The sequence below is a fragment of the Arctopsyche grandis genome, chromosome 2, assembly GCF_051622035.1.
Source record: "Arctopsyche grandis isolate Sample6627 chromosome 2, ASM5162203v2, whole genome shotgun sequence".
Lineage (NCBI taxonomy): Eukaryota > Metazoa > Arthropoda > Insecta > Trichoptera > Hydropsychidae > Arctopsyche > Arctopsyche grandis.
Genome location: NC_135356.1, coordinates 37157906 through 37174026, shown reverse-complemented (window position 1 = coordinate 37174026; position 16121 = coordinate 37157906). Strand labels below are relative to the sequence as shown.

The 16121-nt window shown below is 42.3% G+C and overlaps 2 protein-coding genes across 2 annotated transcripts; both read right to left on the bottom strand.

The window, feature by feature from the left end:
* Positions 1–7958: 7958 nt before the first annotated feature.
* LOC143922414 (uncharacterized) lies at positions 7959–8919 on the bottom strand. The gene is made up of 2 exons (XM_077445640.1): positions 8329–8919; positions 7959–8273 (listed from the first exon to the last, which is right to left on the bottom strand). Exons 1-2 carry the CDS (start codon positions 8917–8919, stop codon positions 7959–7961), a joined length of 906 nt encoding a protein of 301 aa, XP_077301766.1.
* A 1312-nt stretch (positions 8920–10231) lies between these two features.
* On the bottom strand, positions 10232–14542 carry LOC143922413 (uncharacterized). Its single transcript, XM_077445639.1, has 4 exons — positions 14456–14542; positions 12495–13810; positions 12320–12388; positions 10232–12239 (listed from the first exon to the last, which is right to left on the bottom strand). The coding sequence occupies exons 1-4, from the start codon at positions 14540–14542 to the stop codon at positions 10232–10234; spliced, it is 3480 nt and encodes a 1159-aa protein (XP_077301765.1).
* Between the last annotated feature and the right edge of the window lie 1579 nt (positions 14543–16121).

Here is a 16121-nt window from a genome sequence, read left to right as displayed (position 1 = left end):
TTAATTAAAGATGCTCTTATCGGAAACAAGTTAGGTACCTTAATTTCAGTTTTTCGAAATACATACATATATGTACATAATCAAATAATAAGATGGATATATATATTTTTTTTAAATTTAGAATTAAAATTGCATGTTTGACCCGCTTACTGATAAATACATATAATACATTCATAGGTATACCACACAACAAAGTAACATGTATTGTTTGCCGAACGTGTTCAGACGGGTTCTTGGATTTTTCTTACCGTCTTTGTTGTTTTAAAATAATGCAGCCCGAAAGAACGTAAAAAGAGTCGATATGTCGTTGCAAAAATTAAACTTTTGAAATTTGTTCACGGTTTTTTTCAGCATTCTATAATATTTAACTACAGTATACTCTCGATTATCTGGGCGCCAATTATCCGGTTTACGGATTTTCCGTGCTTGATAAATATTAATTTTTTTTTTTAAATTAATTAATTTTTTTTCTAATATGATTATGAGACGCACCGATTGATTGCGACCGTAATCACTCTTGCTATTTGAGACAAATTATGTCAACAGAAATGTTTTTCGTTCCCTTTTTAAATGTCTTTTACTCTTACGTTAATGCTTTCAGTCGCTTTTGATCAGCGAAGAAGTACATAACAAGTGCGTGTATTCAGAGATTTTTTCTTAACATACGTATGTTTAATTATTTTCAATTGCTGATGAATTTTCGAGAAAATTTGCAACCCTATCAAATCTATAATGCAGATGAAACCGGCCTGAACTGGAAGCGCTTGCCGACAGAAACCCTGGCTTCAATGAGAGAAAAGTCCGCTCTTGGACACAATTCGTCCATAGAAGGGAAAGCAAAGAAACCTCGATCTTTTATGGGACTGAAATGAAAAATCCCCCCATGAATTATTGTAGTCAGAAAGGGGCATGGATGGACAGGGAGATTTTTGATGATTTTGATTGGTTCAAACAGAAATGATGGACTTATGGTTACAAAATTTTCGCTCCCTAATGTGACATCTTTGATTCAGCTCATGGACCCAGGTGTTATATCATCTATGAAACGTCTTTATCGTCAAAGTCTTCTGAAAACTCTTGTTGAGAAAGATGGCAACCTGATCAATTTCTGGAAAAAAACGACGATATTTTATTTTATTTATTTTATTAATTGAAAAATCAACAGACAGGATGTACATAGATATGTATAAAAAAACAAATAGTAAATAAATAATATATGTAACATCCGAGTCCAATAATAGATTTTTACAAAAATGAAAAAGATAAATATGAGGAAAACAAATTAAAAAGTAAAGAATAAAGGCATGACAAAATATGTAGAACATTGCATAATTAAACTATAGTATTAAAATATTTGGAAAAGGTTATAAAATAGAATATAAGAAGAAATTGAAATTTACAAATATAAAACAAATGAAAAAGGTAAATACAAAATAAACAAATGAAAAGGAAAAGAATGAAAGCTATAATATGATTAAATAGCACATTACATAACTAAACTAAAGTATAAAAATATTGGAAATATTGGAAAAATAGAATAGGCGAAGAAATGAATCAATCGGTCAAGATTCTCTTGATGTTAGACCTGAATTGATGTAGGGAAATACCAAATAGATCAACCTCATTCAGCTCTCCGTTAAACATACGATAAACGCGCTGCAGATAAAAATATTTTTGGGAATTAGTATTGAAAGGATCAAGTGAAAAGAGTGCAACGCGTCTAGAGTACCAAACTGGGATTCTGAAATTAACCTTATTCAGTAAATCAGAACAATCAAGGAAACCATTTATGAGCTTAAAGAAGGATATAGCATCAGTATGTCGTCGCCTGACAGAAATATTGTTAAAAGAAAGGATTTTTAAAATGTCGGAAACAGTAGAATGGGTATAGGTAGGAAAAAGGTAGCGTAAGGATTTAATAAATTTAAGTTGAACTTTCTTAATACAATTAATATGGGATAAATAAAAAGGTGACCAGATAATTGAGGCAAATTCAAGGTGAGACCTTACAAAGGAAAAATAAAGTAATTTTAGTACATAAGGATCATTAAAGGGTTTTGTTGAGCGGAGTAGGAATCCAAGAGATTTAAATGCTTTGTTGGTAATAAAAGAAATATGTTCAGAGAAATCTAGTTTATTATTGAGTATTACACCAAGATCCTTAATAGAAGATGACGTGTTAAGGATTGAATGATTTAATTGATATTGATTAGTAATAATTGACTTATTTCTAGTGAAATTTAAAATAGAGCATTTTTCTAGATTAATAAAAAGATCATTATTTAAACAATATATAGAGAATCTATCTAGATCTTCTTGTATCTTATGACAATCGTCTATGGTGTATATTGGTTTGTAAATTTTTAAATCATCAGCGTAAAGAAGTATAAAGGAATGTTTGAAGATGTATGAGATATCATTAATATAGAGTAAAAATAATAAGGGACCTAAATGCGACCCTTGTGGGACACCGGAAGGAATATGTCTAAGTGATGATCTAAAACCATTGAGAATTATGATTTGGTGACGATTTAGTATATACGAAGAGATCCAACGAAATAAATTTCCTCGGATTCCAAGGGATCAAAGTTTATTGAGTAATAGGTTGTGATTGATTTTATCAAAAGCTTTAGAGAAATCCGTATAAACGACGTCTATTTGGATTCGTTTGTCCATATAAGATGTGAGAGTACTAGTGAAATTAAGCAGGTTAGTCTCTACCGATCTCCCCTTAAAAAAACCATGTTGTTCAGGTATAATGTAGTTTTTGAAATTGGAGAAAAGGAAATTATAGATAATTTTTTCAAAGATTTTACTAATGACAGATAGTTTAGATATAGGACGGTAATTCTCAATAAGATTCTTATCACCTTTTTTAAAAATAGGGGTGATGTAAGATAATTTCCAATAGTCAGGAAATTTACCGTTAGACATAGAAAGATTGAAAAGGATTGTTATGGGAAGAGAAAATGGGACAGCACATTTAACAAGGAAAAAAGAAGGCAAACCATCACAACCCGCACCAAGATTAACGTTGAGAGAGTTGATGTGACTGAGTACAGTAGATATGTCAAAATGAAAAGTAGATAAGTTACATGAAGAAGTATCTGTATTAGAGATAGAAAGGTTAATGGTAGAATCACTATTGAAAGTGGAGTCAAAATAGTCAGCAAAAATGGTACAGATTTCAGAACCATGTGAAGCCGACCTATTTCCATAATACATTACGGAAGGATATGAAGAGGAGGTATTTTTTTTTGAATTTTTATATGACCAAAATGATTTGGGATTAGTTTTAATATTATTTTGAATAAGAGAAATATAATTTCTAAAGCAGATTAACGAATATTTTTTAATTCGAGCTCTTAATAGTGAAAAACTTTGATAATCTAAGGGATTTGAATAAATTTTAAATTTTTTATGGAATTTGTTTTTTTCTTTTATTATTTTAATAAGAGACGATGTAAACCAAGGGGGATATTTGGTACGTTTAGATTTGAGAGTAAAAGGGACGTGGCATTCAATAATATTTTGTAAGGTATCGTAAATTTTTTTACAAGCTAAATCAATATTTAAATTGGACAAAAGTGAATTCCAATTGATATCGCTTAAAATTGGAATAATTGTAGCATAGTCAGCTTTTCTAAAGAGGAAAGTTTTATAATAATTATAATTCAAGGGTGAAGATTTGTTGTAAATTATTGAGATGCAAAAGGATAAATGATGAGAATCTTCATGGATTAGCGTAGAGTCAGCACGAGAAATATATAAGGGGAAACTACTAATAGCTAAGTCAAGAATACGATTATTAGTATTTGATAAATAATTGTATTGATAAAGTTTATTATAAGATAAGAATTGAGTTAAGGAAAGGGAAGAAAAATTAATACAATTGGAAGGAAATAGATGCAGATTTGAGTCGTATTTTGTCCAATCAATAGTGGGATATTGGATGCTATACGCGAAATAACACAATATTGGTCAAAAGTAAAGCCAGAAACACTTGTAAGATCATTGAGAAATATTCTTCCTGACATGGAAACAGATAACTTGAAAATTGAAATGTTTTGAAAACGTGGATAAGGAAAACATCGAGGAGTGACTCAATCATGATTTAAGTGATCCAGGTTTTAAGCGCATGAACAGATATCATTTCAAAATGAGAGTGACACTAACAGTGGTTACATAAGTCATAAAACGGTACAACATAGTACGGACTACTTTTTTTTCCGTGAGAGGGGAAAACCTTGCATAGGCCCCCCCCCCCGGCCCAAATTCCAGGGGGAGGGTGAGATTCTTACTCACTAAAAACCCCTCTCACTTTCAGCTGCTGCCGGAACCGCACTTAAGCATTACCAGGCAGCAGCTGGCTTTGCGCAACACGCTCACACAGGAGACAGCAGAGACCCACCTCAGGTCGCGGTGCTCTTATCGAGTCCTACAACCGCTGGCGTCTCCTTTCCTTTTCGGACTGTAACTTCAGCCCGATCACAGAGGCAGCAAAGGCCTCCCAAGCCGACCAGCTCCCTCTGTCGCTGAGGGAGCTGGTCGGCTTGAGCTTCCGGTCGAGCTGGATTCCGAGGTATCGCACCGAGTCACGGAACGGTACCTCAAAACCCTCCAGCTCCAATTTCGGCGGGCCGAAACCTCTTCGTCTGGTGAAGAACACTGCCTCCGTCTTCTGGACTGCTAGTTCCAGTCCAGCGCGATTTAGCCATGTCTTCACCCGATAGAGCGCGTCATTGCCGCAGATCTTCACGCTTCGACACCATAAAGGCAGACAGAAAAAACGAGACTCTTCACGAGACGGATTTTGACAGCAGTTATAATGGCTCTATTCTTCCAAATCTTCGTTAGTTGTGACATTGCCGATTTTGCTAATGTAATCCGGCACCGTATTTCCAATTCGCTACCGCCGTTGTTAGATATGAGTGATCCCAGATAGACAAAATTATCGACCACCTCTATACCGTTTAAAGCTAAGTTGTTGTTTTGCAGCTGTTGGTGACGGTCAATTATCACAATTTTTGTTTTGGGGCGGTTTATCTGTAGGCCAAGCACATTACTCTCTGTCTCAACACGACGGATCAGTTCGACCATTTCTTCATGATTATTAGCTATGAGCGTTGTGTCATCCGCATACCGAAGATTGGATAGTTTTTTTTCCACCAATGGACACTCTACCCTTCCAACCATCCAGTGCTCTACGCATTATATACTCTTCATATATATTAAATAGGTCTGGAGATAATATACACCCTTGCCTTACTCCACGTTGTACTCGAAAATTTGTCGAGTTTAGCGAATTGATTCGAACTACTTCATTGTTATCATTATACAAGTTATATATTATTTTTACAAGATGCATGGGGACTCCCATGTCCAGTAGAACTTTCCACAGATAGTCCCAGTTCACAAAATCAAAAGCTTTTTATAGTCTATAAAACAAAGAACGGCTGGAGTTTGAAACTCGCGACATTTTTCAATAAGCTGACGTATGTATATTGAGTATTTGTTCCCTCGTCCCTTTGCCTTTTACAAACCCTGCTTGTTCGTTCGGTATTTGCCATCCAAGGTAACTGCTCAAACGAGCTTTGATTATATACAGCAATACTTTACTAGAATGCGATATTAAGGCTAAGGTCCTGTAATTCTCGCATTTTTTTGTAGATCCTTTCTTGTGTAATGGAATGAATATTGAATTGACCCAATCTTTCGGCCATACTCCGTTTACCCAGATCTTGTTGCACATATTACATAGCGCCTTTATCGCAGTTTCACCAAGCTCTTCGATGTTCATTTTGCGGTGTTTGATGTTTTCTGGCATACCGAATTATGAGATCTTTAAAAATTTTCCAAGACTCTTCTACATATAGATTAGGATTTATTTGGAATTCTACATCTTTTTCTCTGATTACATTGCCAAAATTAATTACATCATCATTGGTGAGTTTAATTGCTTTATTTTGATGTCTTTTAATAATTATCAATTTCAGTCGAAATTTAGCAACAAGTAAGTTATGGTCAGATCCGCAATCTGCACCTGGATGTGTTTTGACGTTATGTATCGATGATTTTCATCTAGAATTTATTAATACATAATCGATTTGGTTGCGGTGACGATCCCCAGGAGATATCCAAGTGTATAATCACCTAGGATGATGTTGAAATCAAGTATTCATAATGGACATTTTATTTTCAATGCAGAAACTTATAAGTTTATCTCCTCTCTTATTATGAATACCCAATCCATATTTACCTAATATGTTATCAATGTTGCTATTATTACAGACTTTGGCATTAAAATCACCAAGAATGATGGTCATTTCTTTGTTTGAGATGTTTGACAATGTATCGAGTAGTGAAACATAGAACGCATTTATTTTATTATCTTCGGCATCTGCAGTAGGAGCATACATATATTTGAAGGATGTTGAGTTTATATGGATGCGTGTTGAGTTTTAAGTGTATAAGTCTGTCGCTTATGAGGTTGTAGCCAATTGGTGCACTGGTTAATTTAGATGCTAAGATCACCGCGACACCGCTATGTGACGAATCTTGGTTACCAGAAAAATATATCGTATTTCCATTTGAAGTTTTATAATGGCCGTTGTTCTTCCAGTGCGTTTCCGAGATTCCGAGTATATCTAGCCCATGACTGTACACCTCTTTCTCAACAACTAGTGTTTTCCCAGGATTCAGTAGTCCTGGTGAGTCACATGCATGTGGCCAGTAGCCAATTTCACACCGTGAGACCTGGAACCTCGAAGACACCGGGTGTCAGCCGGAGAGTCAGACTTCTTCACACTTTTATTTTTGTACATCATAGTTAACTTAGGAGAATACTGCAGTGGATTCCCACTTCCTTCTACAGCGCAGTAAATGTTTTGACTACCAGGGATTTATTATAGAGTTTCCTTCTCTGTCAAAGATGATACGGTACCTTTGAAAACCGGGTTGTGCTTTTGTTAAGCGGCGGCACTTACTCGCCGCTGACCTGAGACCGTCATAGTGTTGTGTGACATTTTACATATAGAGTGAAACTTACCACGGATTCACTCATCACCACTCTTATCTAAGCGCTCCTTGTCCAGGACCACCATGTCGCCATGGCAGTTGACTACAAGAGTCGTTCCCCTATCTGCAACTTGGGGACCTGAGCAACATGCAACATGGAGCTCTGCTCTGAGCTTAGTAATTACTCCGTGCGGACGAACATGTGTTTCCATTTATGACATATTTACATATATTGACAGTTTATAATATTTATAAAAGTACATAATTACAATACTTACTGAACGATAGCTTCAGCAGCTGTAATTTGTGTGTATGTATGGGGTGACCAGCGGCTGTGTGTGTGTGTCGTCGTCTCTCGTTCAGCTCGCTCTGGAGCACGTGCTGGAACAGGGCGGGGTGGGGAATTAGACACGTCAAGTCGGTTTTATCCTTGTTTATTAAAGAGTAGATGGCGAGCCGGGGAGTTTCTTTATGGCGGGGGCTGTGGATGAGTACGCTGGCTGGTCAGGCAAGGTAGACCAGCCACGCCAAGACCGTCTCGGCCGGCGGATGGCGGGCGTCTCGTTTGACAGATGAGCGCGCCTCGTAAAATGACATAACTGGTATAAATAATAAAATAATAAATGGTAACATCCACGTTGAGCTCCGAGCAGTGGTAACAAACATTAACATTTTTGTCATTTTAGTGGTAAAATAAAGTAGGGCACCGCTTACACGGCAGGCCATCATAGAGCTAATAGAAAAGAAATAGCCTTCAGCCGTAAAATAAGAATACAATATTAAACATTGAGTGCATAGCAGAGATTGGCTTAAACTAGGACAAAATTCATAGGACATACACTGAATCACTAATACCGCGCTAACTAGCCGGGGTGGTATGAATTCACTATCACAAACACAAAACTATTTGGGGGGAGGGAGAACAGCATATGCTCCCGCTCCTAGTCGGCGGGTTGAATTTGTTGATCAATGGGCAGACGGGCGACCCGCCGAGATGCCCTTTTTATGACACCCTTTTGAGTGCGCAGGGTGACGACCCGCACTGCGCCGTCATGTCCTGGATGCACCTGCGTGACTCGTCCCATGGGCCAGCTACCACCACTACCACCGCTACCACCACTAGGTCTCCCGGCTGCAAGTTTGGCGCCTCCTTGGCACCTCGGCGGTGACGTTGTTGAAGGAGTGTGATGTACTCCCGTGACCATCGCCTCCAGAAGTGCTGCAGCATCTGTTGTAGTTGTCTGTAACGAGACAGCCTATTTGCCGATATGTCGGCTAAATTCTCCTGAGGCAACGCCAGTAATGGCCAACGAAAAAATGTCCAGGAGTCAGGGGAATTAGGTCACCAGGATCGGACGACATGGGTGTTAGGGGGCGCGAGTTCATAACCGCTTCAATCTGAATGACCAAGGTGTTAAGAGCCTCGTAGGTGAGTGATACGTTGCCGGCAATGCGAGTTAAATGGCGCTTCATTGTCTTTACAGCCGCTTCCCAAAGGCCGCCGAAGTGCGGTGAGCGGGGTGGAATAAAACGCCACTTAATGTGGTGCGCTGTCGAAAAGTTCATGGCGGCGTTTTTGAACTGTTTAGAGGAAACTAGTTGCCGTAAGGCTCTTTCCCCACCAACGAAGTTTGTCCCGTTGTCTGACCAAACCTCGGCAACCAATCCCCTCCGGGAAACAAAACGTTTCAAGGCGTCGATGAAGGCGTTGGAGGTGAGACTTTGCACCACCTCCAGATGAACCGCCTTGGTGGCAAGGCAGACAAAGACGCAAATGTACGCCTTGAGGAGGGTACGATTCTTATGAGCCCTCTCCTCAATGGTTATAGGCCCGGCGTAGTCGACACCGCAACTGTAGAATGGATGGGCAGGAGTGACTCGAACTGTGGGCAAATCGCCCATTAGTGGGAAAGGGGGACGTGGGGCTTGGGGCCCAGCGTGCAACAACTGCTCGTGGGCAGCGTGCAACAACTGCCCGTATTAGCAATTCGGCCAAGTGCGATTTCGACGGCACTAGCACCGGGTGCGTCTTTTCGAACCGCAACCTAGCATGGCTCAGACGTCCACCCACCCGAATCAGTCCGTCCTGATCGAGGAACGGCTTCAGGACTCCAATGGGATTAATCGGGACAGGCCGTCTGGACTCCAGCAACGAACACTCCCTTTTATAGCTGTTTCACTGAACGTTCCTTAAGAGGCGAGTTGCTGCCGTTGCGCATTCGGCAGTGGTCAGAGTTCCATTTATGGTCCCTTTGTTTCTTAACCCTTTGGTTGCTACGAGGTTTTTCAATGTCCAAGCGAAAAATGCTAACATTTGTAATTATTTTGAAAAAAAATAAATATTATATTTTTTTTTACATACTTACTTCGCCGAACAGTCGTAATTTTTATAATACTTTATATACATTTTAAAGAAGCAGTCGTGGACTCGTGCTCTCTCTTTCTGTCTTGCTTTTACATGCGTGCGTGCGAAAGAGATACCTACATATATACACTAAATAAGTTTTGACGATTGTTTTCCGACGCTTTATTCTTTTCAATAATCTATTTTTAGATATCGATGTATCCTTACAACATGCGATATATTCGAAACAGGTAGCGGTCTTTCTCTCTTTCTTTCTTGGTTTTAATTGTGTACGTGTGAGCGAGACACACAAGGATGCGAAGTTTCTAATAATCAAATAATTTTTCAACATGTATCATAAACATTTTGTATGCATTTCAGTTGCATTTGATTGATTGCATGAATTCGTGACGTCTCGTTACCTATATAATTGAAAGCGGATTTCTATTGTTTTTTGCCATTTATTTTAACTCTGCAAAATGATATCGGACAGTGAAAGTGATGAAAGCGAAATAATAGCTCCTCGCCGAGGAACTCGACAAATTAGCAGCTTTACTGATTCTGAAAATGAATTTATCGACAATAATCAATTCCCAAGTAATAACTCCTTATATGACATTGACAACGAACCCGAAATTTACTTTGATGATGAACCCGAAATTGAAGAGCTTTTATTTAAAAAATTGATAAACATTTATAAAGCTTGATTGAAAAATAAATATAAATACGTATATAAAAAAAATGTTTCGTGCCACTGATGCGCTGGTGGCTCAAAGAAAGTATTGAAATACGACAATTAATGACGTCAACAACGATCGTCGTAGCAATCTTCGCCGATTTCAAAACAACGATTTATCGTTGTTGTAGCAGTCAAAGGGTTAAGGCAGAAATGTATCGCAAACAGTAAGCCGTTATGCGGACCAATTTTTTCCACGACGATTGGCTGGTGATTAGGGTCCAATCGGAGCTCCTTATGGTCAGAACGAGGGGGGTTCTCCTAACTTCCAATTGGACCTCGTCCACCGGAGCGCCCTGGCTTCTTGGCCAACGGCTTCGGGGAGACAAAATCCAATCGGGGCCGTTCCACCATAAGTGGTTATTTTGCAATTCCTGGGGAAGCATACCTCGGGACAAAATATCAGCAGGATTGTCTTGAGAACGGACATGAGCCCACGAGTGCTTGTATGAGATGGATTGTATTTTTGCTACCCGATGGGCTACAAAGGGAACCCATCGTGAGGATTCTCCCTTCAACCAGGCGAGGACGACCGTAGAGTCAGTCCACAGTAACACACCCTCGCAATCGATGTTTATGGTCGATCGTACTCGGTTCATTAAGGTGAACAGAATCGTTACGGCCTTCAAAGGCGCCACTCGTGATTTGGCGCACAACAATCGGCAGCTGCCGTTGCCGGCCTTATCCAAGCACAATGCGTACACGCATGCTCCATATGCGATCTGGGAGGCGTCACAAATGGCCAGCAGGGTGACATTAACGGACTCCGGTAGTAGAACGTGTCTGGGAACGTGAATAGTCCTAAATTCGGGAAGGCTCTGGGCCAATGTACTCCACCTCTTAGATAACTCCGCGGGAAGGGTTGCGTCCCAATCAAGCCCAGAACGAAAGAGCTCTTGCATGAGCAGTTTTGCAATTACCACGGTGGGGCCTAGCAGACCCAGTGGATCAAATACCCGAGCTATTTGCGATAATACGCCTCGTTTAGTGGTGGCAGGGGTGGCATTGATCCTCACCGAAATTGAAAAGGAGTCGGCTCTAGTATGCCAGTTAAGTCCTAGAGTAGGGGATTCTTCCTTAGTGATGATGTGACAATCATCCCCATTGGATTCAAGAGAAGGGTACTCGCTCAGGGGTTTGGCCGTGTTGAAAGACCATTTTCGAAGGGGGAAACCACCCTGAGAGAGTATCCAGGTGATCTGACGTGCAAGTGTCATCAAATCCTCTGCGTTGTCGGCTCCGGACAGGAGGTCATCGACGTAAAAAGCTCTTTGGAATTTAGCGCCGTGGTCAGTAGCAAGCTGCCTTAGGCACTTAGTGGCCAGGAAGGATGCGCAAGCCGTGCCATAGGTCACAGTGTTGAGTTCGAAGGGCTTGACTGCACCGTTGGCTCTCCAAAGAATCCTCTGGAATCGTCTGTCCTCGGGATGTACCAAGATTTGACGGTACATTTTTGCAATGTCCGCGGTCATCACAAACCGATGTTGGCGGAAACGCAACAAAATGTTAAAGATGTCGTCTTGGAGCCTTGGTCCCACTCGGAGCAAATCGTTCAATGACGATCCAGACGACGTTTTCGCAGAGCCGTCGAACACGACTCGCAATTTGGTAGTAAGGCTGGCCGCCTTGAGCACCGCATGGTGCGGAAGGTAAAAATGGGGACCGGTCTCAGCTCCGTACTCAGACATGTGCCCCAGTTCCATGTATTCTTGCAGGAATCCCCGATATTGACCTTGCATTTCGGGATTGCGAGTTAACCTGGCTTCCAGTGATCGGAGCCGGGATTCAGCTGATACCCGTGAGGCCCCCAACTGGAGCGAATTCCCGAGGAAGGGTAATCTTACCACGAATCGGCCCGATTCGTCCCGGGTCGTGGTGCTGCGGAACAACCGTTCGGTTGGGTCAACCTCATCCAGGGTGTCATTGTTTGGGGAAGGTTCCTCCAATTCCCAGAAAGCCCGAATTGATTGGACTAGGGATAGGTGACAGCCCCAGGAGATGTTAGCGTTTGGGACTGCGCTCAGTTCACCACTAACAACCCAGCCGAACGAAGTGCTCAGCAGGTGAATAGTTGAGCTCCGTGTGCTGGTGAGTGAAGGAGGAATGGAAATATTCCTCCTACCGTCTTTGATGAATCTACATCTACTGATGGAACGCCAAGCATCCGAGGACCATGTCGACTGCCCCCGGGGAATCAAATTTGGGGTCAGCCAGGTAAATACGTTGGGGCAACCCCAGCCGCAATTCCGACATGTCTCTGGACGGAATATTGTTCGTGATCTTGGGGATCACTAAAAAGTCCATTTCCCTTATTTCGGCACGACTCCTCGACCCCCGAGGAGCAACGTGCAAGACTACGCCCTGGGAGATTGTCGTTTCTCTACAGCCTACCCCGACCGTCTTGCGTTCAATGCATGCGGTTGGACGTTCAACCGCCGACGCATGTCATTGGAGATTATATTTAGCTCCGACCCACTGTCGAGCAGTGTTCGACACTTATGCCAACGCCCATCGCCTCCACAGGCAGACAGCACCACTGTGGATAACAGAATGGTGCGAGGGGTTGTTGCTGCCCTGACGGTTGATTGCAGGGCATGAAGGCTAGGTGCGTGTGGCGCTTCGTTAGCGAAGCTTGCTGCCCTTGGGACAGGAGCAGCGTCGAGGTGCTTAGAAGTCCGAGTAAACTCGGCGTGCAAAAGTGTGTGGTGTAGGTTGGGACAGTGGGAGCAACGAGTTTGGCTCTTGCATGCTGTCGTATTGTGGCCAGGACGCAGGCAGTTCCTGCAGAGGTTTGCCCTTCGGACCAGGCTGATTCGCTCTGGTGGGGCCAGGTCCCGGAACGAGGAGCATGAGTGGAGCACGTGGTCACCCCGACACTTAGGGCAGGAAACTACCTCTCGTGATGAACGGGAGTCCTGGCAGCTGCCTGTGATGCACTGACGCGGCTGGTGCATCCTCTCGATGGCCTCGCCGTTCATCTGCACCTGGCACTGAAACCGGAGGAAACTCTTCGAAAATTTTTCGAATGTCCAGTCCTCGTACTTGACCGATTGCATGTCCCATTGCCGGGCAGTGTACCGGTCCAGCTTGGACGACAAGGAAGACACGAGGACGTCGTCCCATTTGTCGACGGGGACGCCCATGGACCCGAGGGTGCGGACATGCATGGTGATGTCATCCACCAGCCGCCGCAACCCTTGACCGACGTCACGGCCCACAGGCTCAGCGTCGAGCAATGCCTGGACGTGTCTCTGGACCAACAACCTCTTGTTGTTGTACCGGTCCTCGAGAATTGACCAAGCGGTGGTGAAGGCCCCTTCCACACAGTCGAGGCCGCGGATAATGTTGCGGGCCTCACCGGTAAGACTGGCAGTAAGATATTGGAAGCGGACTGAATCCACCTTACTGCCGTATATTGCGGCTTGGAAGCGTTGGGAGAACTGGGGCCAATCTTCGAGCTTCCCATCGAATGTTGGCAGTTCCAGTGCCGGGAGACGAATGGGTTGGTCCACTGGGGGAGTAGCGAGTTGGTCAACAGTGCGACGGACGGTTTGATCGACCGGGACAAGGTCATTTGGGGGGGATGTTCCTCCCGACAAGGTGATGCGCTTTGCGGCATCTAGTTTGTCCAGCACTGCATATATGTATATATGCCGAATAGGCGGCCTCAAAATCGTCCCATGTTCGCACGGAATCCTCCGCCTCTGTGGGCTCTAACGCTTCTAACTCGTGTCCAGAAAATCGAGACGCAGCTGGCGCGTCTCCTCGAGCTTATATGTGTACTGTATTTTCCTCCGAATGAATCTCCTCCGAATTATAAATTGATTTTTATCAAATTTGCAAAATAATTTTAATGTTTTGGCTGGCAGAAAAGTCATGATCTTGGGTGATTTTAATCCTAGGAGTTTGAATTTTGTTCCTAATGAATTAATTTTTATGTCAGAATTATTTAATATGAGTCAATTGAACTCAATAACTAATTGTAATGATTTATGTGTTTATGTGTATATGCATGTATAATGTTTGTATGTATATGGATGTATGTATTGTATGTGTATGTGTATATGTATATATATATATGTATATGTATGTATATGTGAATATTTATATATGTGTAGGTGTGTATGTATGTATATGTATATATGTGTATTTTTATATTTATGTATGTATGAATGTGTATTTGTGTATACGTGGAAGTATTTGTGTATATTTGATAGGTGTACATATATGTTTATATAATTGTCTTTGGCCAGGAAGGCGCATGGGGTTTACCTGTTAGGCCTTCTTGGTGTAAATTAAATAAAAAAATAAAAAAATAAAAATAATAAAAAATTAAATAAATATTCGAGTCGGGCCACGCTCAGCGGTAATTGCTCGACCAGATTCGCGTTTCTCGTCAGCATTCCCCGAAGGGCGCCACGACGACGTCGCAATTGAGTCGCCATGACTCCGAGAAACTGTAAGGGGTGAAATGAGATCACAGGGGGGGAAACCCGCGCCGTGAAAAAAGGGGGGGGGGGAAACCCACGCCGTTAAAAAGGGGAGGGGGAAAAAACCCACGCCGTTAAAAAAGGGGGGGGGGAACCCAAGCCGTTAAAAAACAGGGGGGGGGAAACCCATGCCGTTAAAAAACAGGGGGGGGGAACCCACGCCGTGAGGGGGAGGAAACCCACGCGGGAGCTTAAACAAAGGGAAGCGGGATTACAAGATGGTGGACAGCCAACACAAAGGAATAACGGGAGAGACAAAATGGCTGACGACCAACCTGGTGTGCCGACGACAGAGTCCAGCGCTGTAGATCATCCCGACTCGAAGGACCATGAACGATAGCTTCAGCAGCTGTAATGTGTGTGTATGTATGGGGTGACCAGCGGCTGTGTGTGTGTGTGTCGTCGTCTCTCGTTCAGCTCGCTCTGGAGCACGAGCTGGAACAGGGGGGGGTGGGGAATTAGACACGTCAAGTCGGTTTTATCCTCGTTTATTAAGGAGTAGATGGCGAGCCGGGGAGTTTCTCGGCGCCTGTGCCCCTTTATGGCGGGGGCTGTGGATGAGGTCAGGCAAGATGAAGATGAGGTCAGGCTGGTCAGGCAAGGTAAACCAGCCACGCCAAGACCATCTCGGCCGGCAGATGGTGGGCGTCTCGTTTGACAGATAGATGCGCGCCCCCGTAAAATGAGCGCGCGCCCGTAAGAGCCCAAAACACGGCCATGTGGGTTGTTTGGCTCGGACACTTACTTCATCATTAACGAAGCTGAACTGAAATTTGAAGAAGTCTTCAAAAACGTTTGCGTCGGTAAGCAAAAAAACACTTTTGTGAATTTGAATACCATACTTCAATCTTCTACATACATAAAAAGTATATAAATGATTGATCTCCAACCTTTTTGATTGATTGATCAATTTATCTATTTTATAATTGCTTGCGGGCCGCAGTGCGTATCATCATAATCACCATCTACAGCAATTCATCACTAGTTTCAGTAAACAATAGACAATAGCTTCAGAAGTTCAAAACAGAAAAGCAGAAACGTAAAGCGGAAATATACACGATCCCAATATGCCAAGCTCCTCCCCTATATTATCATCTACAGCCATTCGTCATCCACTGCTGGATTAAGGCCTCTCCAACGCGCTTCCACCCGTCTCTGTTTTGCGCAACTCTCATGCATCTCACCCTATACAATTATCCAATTACGTCTACCCGTCTTACTTTAACCCTTTAACATTATCTTGGGTACCATTCTAGTACTTCTGTTGTCCACCTTTTCCATTCAGTCCATTCTTCTAGCCACGTGACTCGCCCGTTGCCATTTAAATCTCTTCATTCTATCCACTATATCCTTTATCATAATTCCCGTTATCATACACGTATTCCGTTTCCTGTATTTCCTCGTAATGCCAAGCATGCAGCGTGCCTTGCTTTTTTGAGTACATTGGACTTTGTAAATGCACTCCATCCCAATTTTATACTCGTCTTTATTTCTGCTTCATTAATACTGAACATATCTAGAGTTGAAAAATAAT